This window comes from Hirundo rustica, chromosome 5 (assembly GCF_015227805.2).
Source record: "Hirundo rustica isolate bHirRus1 chromosome 5, bHirRus1.pri.v3, whole genome shotgun sequence".
In the NCBI taxonomy this organism is placed as follows: domain Eukaryota; kingdom Metazoa; phylum Chordata; class Aves; order Passeriformes; family Hirundinidae; genus Hirundo; species Hirundo rustica.
The window spans coordinates 51,558,201-51,578,659 of NC_053454.1; the positions used below are offsets into that span (position 1 = coordinate 51,558,201).

Genomic DNA, 20,459 nt, shown 5'->3' on the forward strand with positions numbered 1-20,459 from the left:
GAAATGTCAGCCCCATGCATGAGAAAACTATTCAAGGAGTCCAAGAGACTCAAAAGAAAAACAGACAGAGCTAAGATAAAAGCAACTTTTATTAAAATACTCTTCAAGCTTCAAAATGCATAAATTAATGGATGCGTAGCTACTATAATACATTATTTTACAGGAGAACCATAAGGCTGTGAAGCTTTCATAAACGCAAGAAAGCCTATAAGCTTCACTCTAATAAATAAATACTACTGTGTAATCTTGCCCCTGCTAGAACATGTGTTGAAGCTCTTACACAGCAACATTCTGCTCAATTATTCTTATTTAAGTTTTCCACAACATGAACATATTTCTAGTCTAAGCAGCAAAATCTTTATATTGAGCTTTCACTTCAATTCAAAACATTGGAACATTATTTTTTTTAATTTTTCTTTTCTTTGCTTAAAAGCAGTCTGTCTTCTTGCTGCACTTTGTAAAACATTTACAACCACTCTAAAATTGACCTGCTGAAAATGTAGTGAAATCCAAGATAACTTTCCTGGTAGGTGTGATAATTTAGAATAAGTGCATAGAATCCCCTCTTCATCTTCTTCCCCCAGCCCCAGAATCATGGTAACACAATTTCTTACTAATTTGTTCAAAATCTTCTGCTTTCTAACAGCCTACAGGAACTCAAACTCAGCAATGCAAATTACTTCTTTCAGGCAGAAAATAAGAACTGCAACAGCCATCTCCTCCCCCACATTGGGAGATTCAGCCCCCCAAGTTTTTAAATATGTATTTTTTGTCAACTAATGATTAGCACAAAAACATTTTCATCCCATTTTTTACACATCAGTAGGAAAGTGTTAGAAAAGTATAGAAAAGGCTAGAATTTTTCTTGCAGAAGGCTACTGAAATATGTTTTCTTTTTTCTTTTTTTTTCTTTTTTTTTTTTTTTGCAAAGCAGATGGAAAAGAAGAAAGGAAGGAAGTGTTTGTATTTTGCTTTTGCAACTTGGGTAAAATCACTGGACATTAAGAACACGTGCTGAGACTTCATGGTGCCAGTCACGTAATTTTGTATATTTGGGGCTAAGGACGTGGATGGGAACCTTTTCCCTGTGGAAAGAAGTGATAGAAAAAAATAAGAAAGAAAGAAAGAAAGAGAAAGAAAGAAAGTTTGTCTTATGCAGTTTCACAAGTGAGCATGCAAACTCCATGCACTATCCCTATCGCATTGTCTTCCTCTCTGTCAAAAAGTTGGATCCAGTGTTAGTCAAAGTCAGTAAAGAAAGTCTCACTGACTTCAAGAACCATTAGATTTAGCCACTGGTTGGTGCTCCTTTTGAACAATGCTTATCCCAAAGCAAGGAGACAGCTGACCCTCACTTGCAGCAAGAACAGCAATACTTCCCACCTATGTCTTGCCATCAGATTCACACTCACAAATCAAAAATGCCTGATTAGACTCGGAAAACACAAGCTGACCTCATACAGGCAACCAAATCCATCCAAGTTTACAGAAAACCTCTACACAAACTCCTGCACAAACATTACTAGTGGACCGCACCAACAGCTTTTAAAAGGGCTTTGTCTATGCAGAAAAAGATCTTGATTTTTACATGCTGAAGTAAAAAACAAAAAGGGAAGGAACATTTTAAGAACACCCAGATGTCACACAAGTGCACCAAACACTACAAGTTAAGAATTAAAACATGCAAAGTATTAAAGTAATAAAAATGTAAAACATCAACTCACTTAGTCTTCTTCCCAGCTTCATTTTCTGGTTCTTTCACTGAAGGAAAACAGAAAGTTTTTATTATCTAGGGCATTAAAGACACTGTACCACAAAACCCTGAGATTCTCTGCTCTGCCAATGCATTCACTACAGCATGAAATTACAACAAGGCTCTTTAGGATTCTTTGACTCTACACCCCAAAGGACGTGAGTTATATCTATGAATGTCAAGAGCCTCTTTTCAGCTAGTAACACTGCTGAAAGGTGGCTCTGGGGGTCTCTGCCCCTCCTCTTGGCCCACTCTCCATGCTGGCATTGCGAAAGGTGATTTGAGAAGGTGAAGATGAATGGAAGTTAAGAGGCATTTCTTTTGGATGAACATCCAGTGGGTTTATATCAGGTGATAATCCAAGTGTCTATTTGCAGCCAGGCTATTTCCCACCAAGGTTCTAGAGGTCTACACAAGGGATAATGTAAATTCCCAGTCCTGATTTTAAGGCTGGCAAATCTAGCCACCGTAATCTTCTTACAGCATTTATCAACATGATAAATTCATCTTTACTGAATGACATGGTTTTTTAACATAAAATTATATGACTGGCAATGATCTTCACCACATCACCTGTTCAATTCGATCAATATATGTAATCACACCATAGCAGGAGCAGCAGGTGGAAACATACCCTGGGAATAAACTGAGAAAGTATGGATTTATGTTTCTGATTGATTACATCATTGCAGATCACATACTTTTGCATGACTGACAAAGACTTTCTATATGCTAGAAAACACCTAATTTTTCTGAAGCGCTAAAGTTGATCAGGAATATCTCCATTTTGGTGATATGGGGGGAAAAAGAATATGTTTCTTTCAATGTCAATATCAGTATCTTTGGGAGTAGAAATGGAAATTTTAGGATTTATCTAGAATGTTTTAATGCAGCTCAATAACGCCCAGCAATGCATATATCCTGAACGACTAAGTGACGGCAGGGTTTTACAGCAGCGTTTCCCTTTCTCTGTCTCCCCTGAGCCCAGCTTTAAAAGCAGCAGCCTGCGCAGGGGCACTGGCCATTACTGCACGTGCAGCGAGGCACTCACTGTGATCAGTGCCGGTGATCTGGGCGAGGATGCGGAAGGAGCGGGACTGGGTGGTGCCTGTGCGGGGGTGCCAGTCCTCGGTGTCCTCAATCAGCCGCTTCTTGCTGGCGTCGCTGTGGGTGGGCGTGTGGTAGAACTCCGTGTAGGTATCCACGATGTGCTTCCGCGGGGGGCTGCCCAGGGACAGACACGGCAGTGAGTGCAAGGCTGCAGACAACACCTCGCTCCGGCCAGCTACAAAGGCACGGGTGCAACTGTGACTTTTCACAGCATTTAACGGCAGCTTCTGCATTGGGACGCAGAATGGCAGCTGTTGGGGCCCAGCTAAACACAGATGCAGTTTTCTGAACCAAACACACCTTTTACAATTACTCTAACCCCACTGAAATATTTCTCCTTGTTTCAGTGGTGGAACACTTCAAACAGTAAGAGACAGTATTATCAAGATGTCTACGTGTTTAAACTTTTACCGTTTGGGTGGGTTTTTCCTTGGAGGCGACAGAGTAAAACAGCAAGAGAAAGTTTTCCCAGCATAAACAGGAAAAGGAGAAAAAGAAAAGAAGAAATAAAGTCAGAAAGCTGAAATGAAACAGAAATTTAGATAACTATTCTACTGAATTAGTTCTGTGAGAAAGGCACTAAAATCCAACAAATAGTCATATTCTCATTCTACCACTAAAACCAGCACACAGAACTCGCATCCTTTAATTAAACTGACGGTGTTTTCCCTATAGGGACGAGAGGGGAATCTGTTTTGGTAGAGCATGGTAGTCCACTTCGCTCAGATCAGGCACCCCATGACAAATTCTCCCTTTATCTCCCGAGGGGCACAGCACAGGATGTGTGAACGTACAAGGACCACCCAGTACACACCAAGCCTTTTGCACTTGGCAAAGCCTAGATCACAACCAGGCCACCTGAAAGCATAGATGGCCATCTTCTGAGGCATAATGAGGAGGTACCCTCTTCAAAAGAAAAACAGTGGGGTGATTGTTCCATCAGGAAACTTTCCCTACAGTAACCTACAGGCTATTATAAATCCTCCCACTAGCAGGACTTTGAAAAGTACAGAATCTAAAAGCTTTGATTCCAGTAAGAGATGTAAAGAATGTGTCAGTTTAGGAAATTTGGGAAAAGGGAACAGAAGACTCAAACTACATAAATGACTCCTACATTCTACATTTGCTATTCCAAAGCATTAATCTGTAAGACCCTCTAATTGTATATTTATTATTATATAATTCACAGGAGGAAAACTCTGAAAACTTACCTCCTACGAAATAAAACTTTTAGTAAGTATTAAAAATCAAAACCCAACAAAAAAGTTTAAAAGTAATTTTTGTTTTTGATACTACCTCACTGTACTTTTACGGTTCAAAGTATTTCTGGGGAAGAAAGGCGGAAAGTGAGGGAGGAATAATGTTAACTGTTAATAAGTAAGAATTAGGTCGGTCCATTAAATAGAATGCATTAGTAAAAACTTAAGCTTAAAAAATACTTAATACTTGAAAGAATGTGAAAGGTATAGTACAAAATTATATCAAAAGACACAGTATTAGTGAGGAGTATGTATCACATATCAAAGTTAATAACACAGAAAGAGGTACAGAAACAAAGGCAGTGGCAATTTCAGTATGGAGAACAGAGAAAAATTAAGTAAAGCATCTTAAACAGTTAATAGCAAAAACGAAATCTGAAAATTAAAGCAGTAATTAACGGTGTGGAAATACATGAAAATGTGATTATTTACATGCAGTTTACTGCATTCTAGCAACTACCCCAGTGAAATAAGGAGTCTTCCACATTTGTTGAAAGCGATATAAAGAAAAAAATCCCGCTGACTTCTCTTGTCTTACTGGTCTCCTTTTCAAGGCTTAGGAGTCTACTAGTAATGACTCACTGAGGCAACAAGGTGGTGCCAGAGACAAAGGAAAACTCAGTGATACAGGCTCTCTCCTGATTCAGCCTTGAAGCAAAGGGGAGGAGAGAGAAGCCAAAACCTCAATCATTTGTCATCCTAATATGCACAGATCAGAGTATATGGACATTAGTTTTCTTTTCCTGTATGAATTCAGAATTCAGCCCTTCATTCCACAGCTCTCAAAGCAATTTTATTTTTATACTGTATTTCACCACTTACTAGTTGTATTACCAACACCAATGAACCGGTCGCACCAAGAATTTATCAGCACACACAAACACCACACAAATGTTTTGTAGAATAAAAATGGGCTGCAAAATGTAGCACAGTGAAAAGCAAAGTCACATCATGTCCAATGCAGATAACATAATGTATTACACTAAGAAAAGCTGAAGCTGTTTTGCAAAATTTAAATACATAACTCTGTAAGAGCTGTAATTTTGCAAAACCAGAATACATGCTGATTATTCCAATAGGAAAAATAACCATGATTCAAGTCCAGTGCTGTTGATACTAACTTTGTCGCTGCTGCTATCTGCAAGGGAAGAAAAAAGTATTCGATGTGTTAATTAATTCTTTGCTTATTAAGAGAGTACAGGAGTTTCCAAATCCAAGCTCTGGTAAAGCCATGTATCACATAAGTCAAACTTTTAAACATCAAGAGAAGATACAAGAGAAAACTTTAGCCCAGCTGAACTTAAACTGAGTGAAGTCTACGGACATCTTACCTGTTTTAAGCAGCAGGCACATCTTCATGCAAGAGCTGGCAAGAAGGTCTCGATAAAAGTGCAACTGCACACAGGCTAGAGAAATTGCTTGTTTTCTAAGGCAGAACTAAACAAGGGAAATTAAACTTCCTTTCCCATCCTGAAATCAAATTGTCTATATCCTGAATGTTTTTTGAGAGAAGCCAAGAGGAAGGGAGGAAATTGTGAGTAAAACAAGGCGCATGTCTAAAGAACTGCATTTGCTAAAGCAGTGCCATCTATGAACAAGGTACAAGTTGGTTTTATGCATGTTTTGAGAAAATGCATCATACAAGCCGTAGAAGCAAAATGGAATTTATTTCAGACTGATCAATTATTCCAAACTTCAATGTTTGTGATATTTTATAGATGCCATTGATACCATTTTAAATGGGGAGACATTTAAGCATCCTTGTATAAACTTAACTTTTCTAGGTAAAATTAAGTAGTGTAGCAGCAGACCAATATAAACACCTTAGAGGGTTTTGTCTGTTTGATTTTATGTTTTAGGACTGCAGGACACTTAGGCAGCCCAAACACAATACTGTAAGAGAGACTGCAAAATAAAGTAGACTTTTACAACTCTGAAATGTTTTCAAACTTTTGCAAACGAGATCTGCAAGGCTGATAGTGAGACGGGGATTCCTTCACCTCTCAGCTGTGATTATTCATCCTCTTTGATGGTATTATTCATCCTCTTAGTAAGGTAGGGCACTCCTTAGTAAGGTAGTAGCTCTCACCCAGTCATCCTATCTTGATTGTAAAGTGCTTACTCTGTGCCTGCAGCACTTCCTTCCAGTAGACTTAATTTTGTTGCTATTGTTCCTCTTTTTCAGTACTAATTGCTGCGTTTGAACTGCGTTTGCAGTTGTTTGTTAAAACACTATTCCTGGAAAGATAAGAGAGGGTTTGCCAAAGTGTATTCAGCAACTGCACCAGCAGTGAACAAGCCCTTGGGATCTCTCCATTTCAATCCACTTTTTGCAGAGTGTATTCCTGCCATCTGTTTAAGAAAGGGCTGGAAGTTACCATAGCTACAGCGCAATATATAATGCATACAGGCTGCATGCATTATGAGTCCACACATGGAAAATATTCCTACAACAACATAAAGGGAATAAGTACCTAAAGATGTTTGGTTGTTTTTTTTTTTTACTCCATAAGAAACTCAACTGAAACTGCAATTTATTCAGTATTTTAGTTGGCATGGATATTTACCTTTCCATAGGGTTTTTCATATACTTTCTACACTAAGTGGATACCAGAGAAGAGAGGCACAGGGCCTGTTCTTCCAATTCTTTTCTTTTGTGGGGTGGGAAATAGTAACCACCGCTTTTAGGTTTTAAGCCCAGGTTTCACATTCTTAAGACTGAAGAGAAACCTACAGTTCCCCTCCTGCCCTTTTTATTAGCCAATTCAACTGCTGGTCACAGAGGTCAACTGGCTCATGCCCAGCCTCCTCCTCTCTCCCTAGCACAGCACGCACTGGGAACCAGATCCTGAGGTGCTACAGCTCCCAAACTCTGCCCGGGAATTTCTGGGAGAGCCCAAGGCATCCCCAGCCAAAATCCTGCTGCAGGTCTGAGCTCCCAGGACTGCTGCTGGACTCAATTTAGTTTACTAATCTATTGTTTACTAGTCCAGATGCTACACCAGATAAAGACCTTTTAAAGGGTCTCCTTAGAGACCCTTAAATGTTCACTCTCTGATGCCCACTTCAACATAAACAATTATTTGAATAAGGAAATTACTCACATTTTGAACCTGCATTGCTTGTTTAGGGTGAAGGTAAAATTAAAAGTTGAGGTATTTTTATTGTAGCACTGCAAAAAATCCGCTTAACCCCATCAGCTTCCTAGAAAACAACTTAAAACTTCTCCTGTGTTGTGCAGAGAATTAATGAGGCATCTGTCCATTTGCCTCCCTCCTGGGACCCTTTTCCACCCCTTCTGCCAGGGTCACGGTTTGTCTTCCAGAGCATCTCATTCCCGGCCATCACAGCACCCACTGACCCTTCTTGACAGACTGCTCTGCATTTTTGAGTGCCTGCTGCTTTCAGTTGCTGGATTGGGTGTCAAAATACACAGTGAGATTGGACATTGCAATTAATACCAGGCTTGTTGTAAGGTCCAGGACACGTGGTGATAGAACACATCGTGTAAAGCATTCCATGGTCCTTGTTCAATTTAGCCGTGACACTCTGTAAACTGATATGTCACTCGTGAGAAAAACCATCACCAAAAGTCTAGCTGGGCCCTTTGAAGCGTCACTTTTAAAATCATTTCTGAGAGATCGACTTCTGAGGAGCGAACAACTCCTTCAAGCTGTGCTTCCCTTAGCCCTCAAACAAGCCCGGCTTTTTTCCTGTGAGGAAAGACCCTCACAGCAAAAAAAAAAGTCCCACCTACCCATTTTGCTGTTTACTCTCCCCCTGGTTCTCTCTGCCTCCTCGTCGCGGCCCCTCGGCTGCGTCCTGGGCGCCGTCGGCGGCCGAGGCGCTCGGGGCGGCACCGTGCTGCCGTGGGACAGGAACTGCAGGTTTAGGAGCGCCCGGCACAGCTGGCCACGGCTCAGCGTTAGGCTTGGCGTTAGCATGCACTCCGGGCATGGCACACGGGGACGCGGCCGACGCCTGCGCCGGCGTGAAGGCGGAGGACGGTGATGGGATGGAGGTGACCTTGGAGGAGGTTACAGCTCCAAACGGCCTCGGTGTCTTATTGAAAGCCACGCTCGCCGTGGCAGTGACTTTGGGTGCGACAGCAGAGGCAATGGGCACGGGCTTAACTACTTCGGTAGGTTCTGCCTACGTGGGATGAAAAACAAAACAGAAACACACAAAACCACGCCAAACGCATGCACATTCCTCAGCAGGGATTTTAGCTGCTCTCGGGGGAGATGGCCCACCTAGCGTGAAGCACAGAAGCAAGCTTTACACCAAGACTGCAGCCATGAAATGTATGGGATAACAACCCGAGCCGTGCGTTTTAGGAGAGGGAACGATCCCAACATGCACAATCAATATGAAATTCCACAATGCTAGCTCCTCTCGGCGTATCCAAAACAGACACTCCACAAATCAAACCCACAAGAAACTGAAAAACCGCTCTGCTGCAAAACCCACCGGGTAACTCACGTGGAAAAAACTTGGGCTTTTTAGAAAAATCCACATTCCGTGTCTCAAACCCAATTTGAGATATGCACGTTCCCCATACACAAATGGAATGTGCAAGTGTTCACACACTGGTCTGTTGCTAAGACCTTTAAGAGCAGAATGAGAGCACATTGATGCTCCCCAGTGTCTCCACACACCCATGTCAGATAATACACTCAAGAAATCTGATTTTTTAGTTTGGTTGGGTTTTTGTGCTGGGAACTACGTTTTAACATTGTGGTTCCCAAACTGTGGCCTTTAAAGGTCATGGTCAGCAGAACAGTAATATACTACACATTAATTATGTCTACTAGAGAGACTTTTCAAGTACAGGCTATTTGTAAGTATTTTCAAGTTTGCAAACAGCATTTTTGTCAGAAAGGGGGTTTTGAAACTGTTGCATAAAATAAAACATTAGAAGAGCTCAAGAACAAATAATTCCCCAGGGCCTTAAGGAAAGTGAGGGGAGTTGTTCTCTGAAATTGTAATATTTGGATAAGCTTCTCTCAAATACCAGGAAATATTTCAGTGTCCATTAAAATAAACAAGTCCCCACAGAAAAAATTTGAAAACCACTACCAAAAAATTTCTACCTGCTTCTGTTTCTCTCTTAGCTACGGAGAGAAAACACCAGCAATATCTTTAAAAACAAAAAGTTCCAAGAGTTGGAGAATAACATTTATTCATATTTTCCTTTTTTTTTTGATAATCATTTCCAGGTCTCCCCATTCTTTCTTAGGAGGGGAAAAAAAGTAACCAAAGATCCAAATGCTCCAATACTCTTAACGTAACACATGGAAAACAAGCATGTTATACTGGAAGTTTGAATGCCAGTGCTTATCAACAACAGGGTTTGACAGATGGGCATCAGTTAGTGCTACATGCTACATTTCTTGGTTCCGATGATGAACATACCTTCGGCACATGAAAATGATCAGGTTTTTGTATAGAAGACACTCTGGAAAAGAAAAACATAAATATAATTGTAAAAAATGAATTCTTTAATGTTTAAGCATTTCCGTGCTCTACTCACCACATCCACCCATAGATATATAAAATATTTACTTTTCTTTCCTCTATAGCAAACAAGAAGTATTCAAGTTAAATCTACAACACTGTTTTTTCAGTATCTACCTTACAAAAAAGGGAAATATATATAATCCAGATGCCATGCTGGCAGGGAACAAAAAAATGAAAAAAATAAAGGAAAAATGGCATAGCATGAGAAGATGACGTTCTGCACTTGGCCTTCCCCACTCGTGCATGGCTGCTGACACACATTATTGGTTAGACACATTATGTCCACATCAACAGCAATTCTCAACAGAAAGAGGGTTTTGTCTGCTCTGGGGAACAGGTCCCTTCTCCCCTTTCCCACAGAGTGTGCAGCCTATGAAAGCCTGACCTCTGGCCCTCCACAGCACTGGGGTGCATCATTAATCACTCCTAATTGCAGAGTTGTCAATTTGCAGCAACAAAAAGGGAGAAAAAAATGCCGATACATATGGAAACTTTTCTTTCTTTTTTTAAGACCATCTCTATCTTAGGTATACTTGTTCATTTTTAATACAGTAACTTGAAATATTTTAAGCATCTATTAAGCTGGACCAACAGGAAGAATTAGGAAGGCGTTAATTATTCAAGCCGACTACCATATTTCACACTTGAGAAAAAGATACTTCACTAATGCTGGGCTTTTGTTTAAGTCTCATAAAAGAAACATATTTATTTTCCTTTGGTTTTTACAAAACAATAAAATTTGAGTTTGCAATTGATGACTTTGTCTCTATACTTGTCAACGCAGCAGTGAGCAAAAATTATTTCACGTCACTATTACCAGATGACCGGAAGACATACTTTTCAAAATTCATCTTCAAAAATATCATACAAAAAGAAAAAAAAGAAAAAAAAAGAAAAAAAAAAAAAGGGGGGGGGGGGGGGTAAGTTTGATAACCAAAATGTTCACAATGTTCCTTTTAAACAGACAGACAACATAACATTTTCCCCACAAACATACTTGAACCAAGGACATAAATCTGTGTGCCCCAGACATACTTAAAACAGTTTAACTTGGCCTTGTTGACTTCAGACCATAATCAGACTAAAAATCTGTGATTTATCCCATATTGTAAAAGGAAAATGCTCACCCAGCAAACTGAGCCACCAAGATCATAATGTGAAAAATGCATGGTGGTTAGACAAGACAGTGCAAAAGGAAATGCACACTTCAAGATGAAAAGCAAAACACATCCAACGCACACATTTAAGAAAATTCTTCCTTCAGGGCCATTTTCCACAGTATTTTCATAGATACCACTGAACCACACAGCCAAAAGGTAATTAAACCGCAGAATCGTGCATATTCCTTAGCTGTTAGCACTTCACTTGTCACCTAGCAATTAAACATATTAGGATTTCATGCAGGTTTGGTCCCATTGAATGTATGAATAACTGATGATAAAGGTTTTCAGAATGAGATTACATACTTGTCCTGTTACTACAAAAAGCAGGATGGCTTGAAGCATGGTATTTTCTGAATGATTTAAAACTAGCAGTTCAGCCTGCTAGTTTATGCAATACTTTCAATAATACACAAACAAAGCAAAGACATAAGAGCTCAGTATTTAGGCTTATTATAAACAACTCACACAAAAGACCTTGGCAAATGGTTACTGTATCAAACTTCATAAGAATTACTATAAACAACAAAAACAGCAGCCACAGTAATTTCTTACCAACAAACTATTACTGAAAATAAAAGTGCACAAATTTTTTGCACAGCTTCTATATCAAAGTCATTCATTTTTATTGGAGGGAAGAAAAAATACCCAGCTATATATTTAGCTTGTGTAAACAGCTTTTTACCAAACAGCTTTTGACCAAACATGATCAAATTTGCTGGCTAAACATACCACAAGACAATCCTCTCTGATAAATACTTTCATGGCATTTAACGCAATTCAAAACATTCCAACTTCCAGAGCAGCCTTATTAGGAAAATGAATTAGTCCACTCTTCACTGTAAGCAGTAGGTCCAGCAAAAACTATTCATTCTTGTAATTCCTCTATTGTTCATTCACTTTCCAAGCATTTCACCCAGTTTAAAAAAAAAAAAAAAAAAAGAAAAGACACAAGCCATTTGACAGAACCCTTCAATAGTTACCAGTAAGCAGAAGAATACATTATTAAAGCTAAAACTACAGTTCTTGATGCTTTTGCATGAATTTGATACGCCATCTCCAAAGACTGATCACCAATGGTAACATTGTTATCTCAATAATCAACACGATGGAAGCACACCCTCAGCCACTAAACCTCTAAGTCTTCATTGAACCTAGAATCCAAAGGACATTCAGAGCTGTCTCCCCTGAACTCCAGTTAAAGCCCCATCATCCCCCATCCATTTAAAGCCCCTAACTTAAAAAGCATTATGAAAAACTCAAAGGGGAAGTCACAGGAAGGTAACTGTGCTTTATGTGAGCCCTTCTATAAACAAGGGGAACACACAACTCTGGTATCAACATAATTGCTGTGTTTGCTGTTTTTATATTTCTGTAACCAGAAGGATTGTTCAAACTCTTTGGAGAAATACAACAAGAAGGTGCAACACCTTCGGTGAATAATAGAACCATCTAGGTTGAAAAAGGCCTTTAAGATTGAACCCAACAATAAACCTAACACTGCCACATCCACCAAATGAAGTCAATGATGGAAAACATCCTCTGAATTTTATTTGCTGTTCTGAACTGAACCTTTCTAACAGAAGGATGGAAAAGAGGAGGGATTTCTTTCCTGTCTCACATCCTGCCCTTCCGATTTTCAAAACTAACTCCTTTTTCCTAGCTGGTGAATCACCAGGAGGCAAGTTTTGGCAACAGATGCTACATCCCTGTAAAGTCACTGGTCAGATCTTGCTTCCAAAAACCTGATTTTTTCACCATCTTGCCATCATAGTCAGCAGTTCTGTCGGTTAGCTTAATTTTACTTGTAGAGAACAAGCAATTGATAGGGGAGAAAGCTAAATAAATTTGCTTTTTGTAATTTACCCAACTCATGGAACAAAAACAACAAGTGGAAAGCATTTAACATATATAACAAGCCATGACTTTCACTAGGGGTTATCTGAATAAAAACAAATGTAGACATAATTCAAAGCACAGAAAAAAGAACAATCCAAATATATTTCTTTTTTCCTTAAACACAAGCCATTCATTCACTCCACCACAGACGTAGTTAATTTCTTACCTATTTCGCTCTAGCTCACAACAGAAGAACGGGAACATTGTAAAGGTTGTTTTTTGTTGCACCTTATACACCTTCAGAAATGGTTTCCTTGCATACATTAATACAAAAACATACAACTCAGTTTCCCAGAGTTTTGCAGAAGCACACACAACCATTGCCCCAGGCAACAACATTTGGTACATCAGCACTTCAGCAATCTTGCCAGGGCAAGCATCTGTGGCCTCGAGATTGCAAACCTGTCCACAGCCCAGTACAAAATAGTAGAGGTAGCAAAATCATCATTAAGCACAACTCAATGAAAACTGGAATCTGCTGCAGTCACTGTGGGAAAAAAAAGAAAAAAAAAAAAAAAAAAAAAAATCTCCTTTTTTGCCTTAAGAAACAGCAATGTTTTCAAATCTGTACTCTGGTCATTGTGGTGGCTAACAGATGGCTGTCAACATTTTATTTCATCAGTCATTCCCTTGTTCTAGTTTATAATGCTAGTTTACATTTAGTTGAACATACCAAATTATGACAAACAGTGTTAATTACAATCAAACAACGGAAATGTCAGTGCTGCACCAGAGGGTGGTTAGGCACTAGAACAGAGATAGTTTGTGAGTCACTCTCAACAGATGCTACACTTTCAGTAAGTTTAAAAGGGTGTAAATTAATAGAATGTGTCTGACAGCCTTTTACATATGGTATACTCTATAAGATACCTTCACATCCTCATAGTGTGCCTCCCCCAGCACACCAGGGTACAATGAAGCACTAGGTCAGGTAAAAGGAAGAAAAATTATGTTCTTGCTTTACTGGCTGCTTGACAGTTGGCCAAATCAAATTCAGGTCTCTCCTCTTAAATTTAAATAAGGTTTGTGATTTCATCGTGATGTGTTAAAATAAACAGTGCTGATATTTTAGGAAAGAAAAGGCTGACCTCTGCTTTGGTATTCCTACCCACAAAGGTTTAGTTGTTTTTAAGACCTCCCAAAGACAACTACTCCTCATAGTCCCATTCCTGTGGTCTGTGGCAACCCTACCAATACATTCGTAAAGAGAATTTAAGTGCAGGCAGATAATATTTTATTCTATTACAGCAAAACCAAAAGCCAAGCAAAAAGCTAAGGAAAAAAATACCACAGAATTTATCTCACTTACCTTCTGTCTGTCAGAGGATTTTAAAAACATGTTTTTAGCTTCTACGAAGGCAGAAAGTTTAGCAACCTGGAGTTCCCATGTTACGGTTAGCCCTGGACTAGGAGGGCATGTCTGTACACAGCTGCACATGACCCCCCTGATTAAAGCTCAAACTTTAAAGCATCTGGGTAAAGCATCCCCAGTACCAAGTTTGGCTGATGCCTTACAATCCTGTATGGCAGATTGCTGCCAGTTGTCCTAGAAAAGTGATAAAGCAGCCTAGATACAAGTGGTAGCTCAGCGAGCCTAAATAATCAAGATAATTGTATCAGTTATGCCTTCTATAACTATTTTTTTTCTTTTCTTTAAGCCTTCCTGAAGATGCCTTGCTAAGTAATAGTATTGACATAACAGCTAAGTGCAAGTGACAAGATAAAACAATTATAGCTGGTCTTCTAATAAACTATAACTTATACATTTGATTTTCTTTATCAGTGCTTATTAGATAGCAAGCTACCTTTTAAAAACAGATGTCTTAAAGAAAAGCATACATCTTAGTAACTCACAGATCTAGTCAGTCCTCCAAAATCCTTGGCTCAGCTTCACATTGACTTTAGTCTGTCATCAAATCTAAGTAATAATTTAAAAGACTCAAGACTAAGCACTCAATTATTTTTTCCAGTGCTTTCCACAATATGGTGACTAATGTTTAAATTACCTCCTTTGTTTAAAACATAGCCCAAATAAACTCCAAAGTGTAGTCATATCTATTTTAACTGGAAATTCACCACAAACAGCTCCCCAGTCCCCAGTATATCCTTATTTGGTTGATACGGCTTTTGTTTTATTTTTTTCCCCTTAAGCATGTGTGTAGGAAGGAGCATTTTTTCTCAAATGAAGAAGCTGGCAATTTAGAGAGCTGTTAGATTATATTTTACTTCTTCTGGGAGCTAAGCACACTTCTCTACAAAGCAGCTCACCCATTCGTTACTTTCAGGAAGTCTGAGAAGGACAGTGGAAGCGTAGTTAACCAAACGGTATGAAACTGTTTCTGAGGTGTCAGGCAGCCACAGCAAAGAAGAGCCCTGTCTTTCACTAGGTCAGCAGCATGGAAAGTGGTGTCACTCATCCAGACTCCAAAAGTATTGTCCTGAAGTCTGGCAAAATCCCAGCTGTGCCACCACCTTCTGCTCCTTCCACACTTCAGGTGATACAAGGAACAACATGAGCAACCCAATAAATCAGCTTCCGAGTTTCCATCTGTGGTGTTTCAAGCTGTGCATTATCCTAACTACAATATGCAGGCATAGGAAGAGCATACCACAACAGCATGGCTGTCAGGAAAATTACTGAGCCTGGAACTGCTCCAGAAAAGCCAGGGACATGGCAGTAGTCACCAATAAAGAAACATGATGATAAATCTATTTAAATGGATAAACTCGTGTTCATTATTTCCCATTAAGGTTAGGAATAACATTAAGCTTTTGTCTGCCTTCTCAGCGGGATCCACCAGCAAAACAGCCAATTTTCTTTCCCACTCAGCCTCTCAGACACCTCTCTCCTCCCTCCCATGCCACTCCAGCAGCAGCAAGGGATGTATAGTCATCCTCGAGGTGCATGAGCACAGGACCCGACTGGCAAAGAGCCACAGAGGCTGTCAAGTGGCCTTTTCACCACATGGACACTGCAGCCAGCACACACCTGAACCAGCCCTCATTGCAGCAGATGTGTTTGGGGGGCTCCCACAGGCTGTCCCCAGAGGGAAAACCACCACAGGTGGCACTGGCTGTGGATAGCAGAGCTGAAGCACCATAAACCACATGCCAGAATTATTACTGTATCAATTTAATGAGCACTCACTTGCCAGAAGCTGTTAACTTTTCCACTACAGACCCTTGCTTTTCTTGCACTTTATCATTTCCATGTATTGTTTATATGGTTATATATTTAAGGTCACTGGCTTAGCAGCATGTATTACAGGTCTAATAAGCTGAGGAAAGCTATTTATGTTTCAACACGCTATTATAGTTTTAGATACCTAACAACTTCAGTTTGGGGGTTTCCTTATGTTTTCCTTTCCTTTCAACTGTTTGCATTAAGACCTCAAGTTGACCTGGCCAACAGGTTTCACCACACCTTCAAGGGAAAGAGAAGTCAAAGATCAACAGTCACAGTATGAGCTGCAGCTGGAAATTACTTTGTTTTCTGCAGAAGCTAAGCAAGAAAGACTGCAAAGCAGCAGAGATCTTTAACAGTTTGTTCTGGTAGTCAATAAATTGGCCAGAGAAGCAATTATTAGGCAAAGGTACGTAAAGCAAAGTCCCATAATTATTCTGCTACTTGCAACAACCATGCAGGAAGAAAAAAATTAATAAGCCCATCTGAATCCAACTGATCCAGCTAACTATGAAGTTATCCTTTCCCACCATCTACTTTTTGGGGAAAAAAAAAAATCAACAACAACAACAAAAAAACCACAAAAACCTTTCATTCTTAGCTCAAAATCCTTAGGGGGTAACAGTCACAGCACACTTACAGCATATGAAGCAATTAAGTTGCTTTTGTGGGCAACTAATCACTGATGGAAACCATCTGATGGTCACAAAGCCTGTTGAGATCCGTCACAATGCTGCAAACATTACTTTCGCCTTGCCTCATAGCCAAAGTAAGTGAGTAATATTTGACAGGCACAGTATGTGTTTTTATTAGCTCATAGGGGTTTTGTGCCACAGACATGACTTTATACTGACAATACCCTGGAATTTTTCAAAGGCAGTAATTATTCAAAAAAATTGTGTGGAAAAAAGGCCCTTAAAACAATGCAGCTGTAAAATTCAGCTCTTACTTGGACACTCAACTCTGCAGCTACCGTTTACTTTTATATGGGGTGGTGTAACAGACACATACCTAGTTTAACTCTCAGCAGTGTTACTCAATTTGTATTTAGCAGTTTTTCAGATGTCTAGAACATACTTTATATCTGAAAACCTGCCTGCTTTTCACAGCATTACCAAACATCTCATCATTCTTATGCTGTTATGCTTTCATGACATTATCGCTATCTTTCAGGAAGACACTTATTTTCCAAATAGCCAATCATTAATTTATTCTAATTTTACTGCTTACTAGAGGAAGGTGGCAAGAGTTGATGAGTCAGGACACTAAAATTTTGATTGTCAACAGCTGAGAACTTGCATGGCAGAGGATGGGTTTTATTTAACCAGCGTCTCATTTTTTCCTGTGGGCTGAAGCTTGGGAACAGTTTATCTAACAACACTTGTCAGTTCCCTTACTTGTCTGAGGGGTTTTTTTCCCCTATTCTTTACATTCCACATATACAGAGGTGCAAAATTAACTATCTGAGTGTAAGAAAATAACCAGTTACCTGCATAGGTACTAAATACACTATGTAGCCAGTTCAAGCTAACTTGAACTATTTTCAGCATATGAAGGGCATAGCTCATATTTAAACCATATAAGCTTCTTTTAATCCATTAGAGACAACTGTCCCTTGACAGATCACCACATATCCTTTTATAATTAAAGAATGCCTACAAGTTAGCATCATAAACCACGCATGTTGTTGGAGAGATGTGTTTTTCAAAGGAAAGCAACAGGTGTGAGGCACAGGCTGCATTTGGAAAACAAAAGTGTAAATAGAGACCAGTAACATCATTCATGGCACCCAAATAATGAGATGAGTGTTTATGAAGGAAAAAAGGACACCGATTACACAGCTGGCTGAGATAAAATGAACTTGGGCATCTTTAGGTCAGGTAAACTACCCATAGTTTATTAGATTTGACCCACAAAGAACCCATAATAGAGAAAACAGTGAAAATCATTCTTTTCCCATTTTTAATGTGGTTCCTGTTATCCTAGTGTTAGGTCAATTTTCTGAAGATTTTAAATAAATGCCATCAAGCATGTCCCACAGTTCAGATGACACCACATATGCCCCCCCCCCCCCCCCCCCCCCCCCCATTTTCTGAAAAAGGGGACAAGAGAGTCTCTCAAATATATTCACAGGCTCTTCAAATTCAAAGGTAAGGAGAGTAAGATTTTAAGAAATGTTTAAACTTTCCAAAATGCAAGCTTTTCCATTTATTTATCTGGACTTGGCCAGGAGAGCAGGAAGCACCACTGCTGACGCACTACTGCCGAGCGACTGCCAAATCTCAAGGCTACTTCAGGTTCTGACAAGTAAAGCAACAGGACTTCAAAAACTTTTTGATCAGAAAACTTTTGTACATGGGTCAAGCTTCTTCAAGCTCACTGTCTTTCTGGCAGTCCCACTAAACCGTTGAATTTGATGGACATTTGACTTAACCCTAGCACTGGGTGCCCAAGCAGCAGTAAGAAAGTTCGCCTAACATCTGCTGAGAGTCCTTGTTTAATGGAGTTTCTAAGATCTTTCTAAAAACACTTATCCTTACATAACTAGTATAGAAAAGAAACAAAAATAAAAGATCAGTGTCCCTGAGCACTAGAAACAGTACAGTTATGCAATTCTCAGGAAGCTTTTAATCAGGGTCTTTGTAAATTAGTAGCACAGTCAAAACCAGATCTATGTTATTGCATTCCTTAGGAAATTACAGTGCACACAAAGCACATCAGACTTCCAAAGCGAAGCTCCTCACACCAATACAGGCTTCCCCTGTACTTCCTAGCTTGCGACCTTGACAGCTTTGTTCTTGGTCTCCTATGTAGGACATAACTCTCTGCGGCTGAATCAGAGGCTGCTGAAAACTTCCTCTAATAAAAACCCTGAGGGAAAAACAAGACACAAGGCAGCATGATGACAACAATGATGACAAGACTGGTTTCCATCACAGTGAAAGAATTTCTCCAACTTTGTGTTCCAGTCCTCAAACACCCACTGGTGCAAAACAGGCCGCAGCAACAGGCACAGAATAACATTAGCTGTTACTACAAATTGTTTTTATAGCTGCACACTGGGATGAAAGCAGAGGCTTGAGCACTCCCAGCATTCTTGTCTCCATTTTCTAACTGGTTTGCTACCATGTTAGACTGGACCTGACCCAGAAAAGCGTGCCTGCAGCCCAGAAAGCCAAACGTGTCCTGGGCTGCATCCAAAGCCGTGTGGGCAGCAGGGAAGGGAGGGGATTCTGCCCCTCTGCTCTGGTGAGAGCCCACCTGCAGAGCTGCATCAGCTCTGGGGGTCCAGCACAGGACAGACATGGGATTAATGGATCGGGTCCAGAGGAGGGTCACCTAGATGACCAGAGGGATGGAGCACCTCTCTTATGAGGAAAGGCTGAGAGAGTTGGGTTATTCAACCTGGAGAAGTGAAGGCTCCAGAGTGACCTTACTGCAGCCTTTCAATATCTGAAGGAAGCCTACTAGAAAAACGGTGAGGAACTGTTTACAAAGGTAATGTCCTTAAACTGAAAGAGACTAGTTTTAGACTGGGTATGAGGAAAAATTCTTTCCAGTGATGATGGTGAAGCACTGGAACAGGTTGCCCAGAGAAGTTGTGGATGCCCCACCCCTGGAAGTGCTCCAGTCCAGGCTGGATAGGGCGCCAAGTAACCTGGTCTAGATGAGAGGTGTTCATGCCCAGGGGAGGGGGCTTGAAGCCAGATCTTTAAGATCTTTTCCAAGCCCGGACATTCTATGATAAGGTATTTCTGTGGCAGCACTGTGCGTTTCGCAGATCCAGCTAAAGCCTGAAGGGAGGCAGCAGCACTGCAGCACATTAGACACACAAACACCATACAACTCGGTTACAGTGCTGTTTGCTTGCTCTGCAAGAATGGTTAGATTATTTTCGCACATGTCTATGAGCCTCCTTATATCATACACTCTCTTAATAAAATATAATCAAGGACGGATTTCAGCAAATGAATGCATACCAAATGATTCTCTGAATTCCCCCAAAAGCGTATTGATACACCCATGAGTAATTTGGACCAAATACATGTAATCTGGGGCATGAAGGAGTTTTAACAGCTGCATTGCTCTGATGCAGCTGTTCACAATTACTAACGTGTTGCAAGGCACTTCTGATTACTGTGTGTTTAATCTATATATAAATGCATTATTTTACTACTCAAAAGCTTGGCATTTAGATGGTATCTGAAAGGCTTCAAAACTGATGTCTGCCTGTGATGTCCCAGCTGGCCATTTCAAAGTGCGCCAATAGAATTAAAATGTCACCAAAGATCATGCCACTGAGGTATCTGCGTTATTTTAAGAAGTGAAGATAAACTGTGGCCAACTTCAGATTGTTTCTTTAAGTCTTCCACTAAATAACTACAGACACAGCTTAAAATCAATATGCAAGGTCAATGGCATCACAATTTACATACTAGCTAAGGAGCCCCTGAACTTTCAGAAAGGAATTGTATGGCTTGCATGGGTTAAACCAAAAATGGGTAAAAGGTTTTGCTTGAGACCGTGAAAGGCAAATTCACATGTAAGAACCTACACAGTTTCAATGTTAACGA

General features: G+C 40.0%; 1 protein-coding gene across 10 annotated transcripts in view; it reads right to left on the minus strand.

Moving 5' to 3' along the window:
* The window catches only part of PDLIM5 (PDZ and LIM domain 5), a 123,973-nt gene that overhangs the window by 46,410 nt on the left and 57,104 nt on the right, over positions 1-20,459 (minus strand). For 4 of the 10 annotated variants that reach the window (XM_058420728.1, XM_058420730.1, XM_058420729.1 and 1 more), the window contains exons 4-8: positions 9,538-9,580; positions 7,880-8,274; positions 3,275-3,292; positions 2,805-2,977; positions 1,725-1,761 (exon numbers count right to left, since the gene is read on the minus strand). In XM_058420728.1, the coding sequence (XP_058276711.1) occupies positions 1,725-1,761; positions 2,805-2,977; positions 3,275-3,292; positions 7,880-8,274; positions 9,538-9,580 (666 nt within the window). Of the gene's footprint in view, positions 1-71; positions 1,086-1,724; positions 1,762-2,804; positions 2,978-3,274; positions 3,293-5,243; positions 5,261-7,879; positions 8,275-9,537; positions 9,581-20,459 lie in introns of those variants that run through there. The other 6 variants (XM_040064494.1, XM_040064493.2, XM_040064490.2 and 3 more) reach the window with 6 other exon arrangements.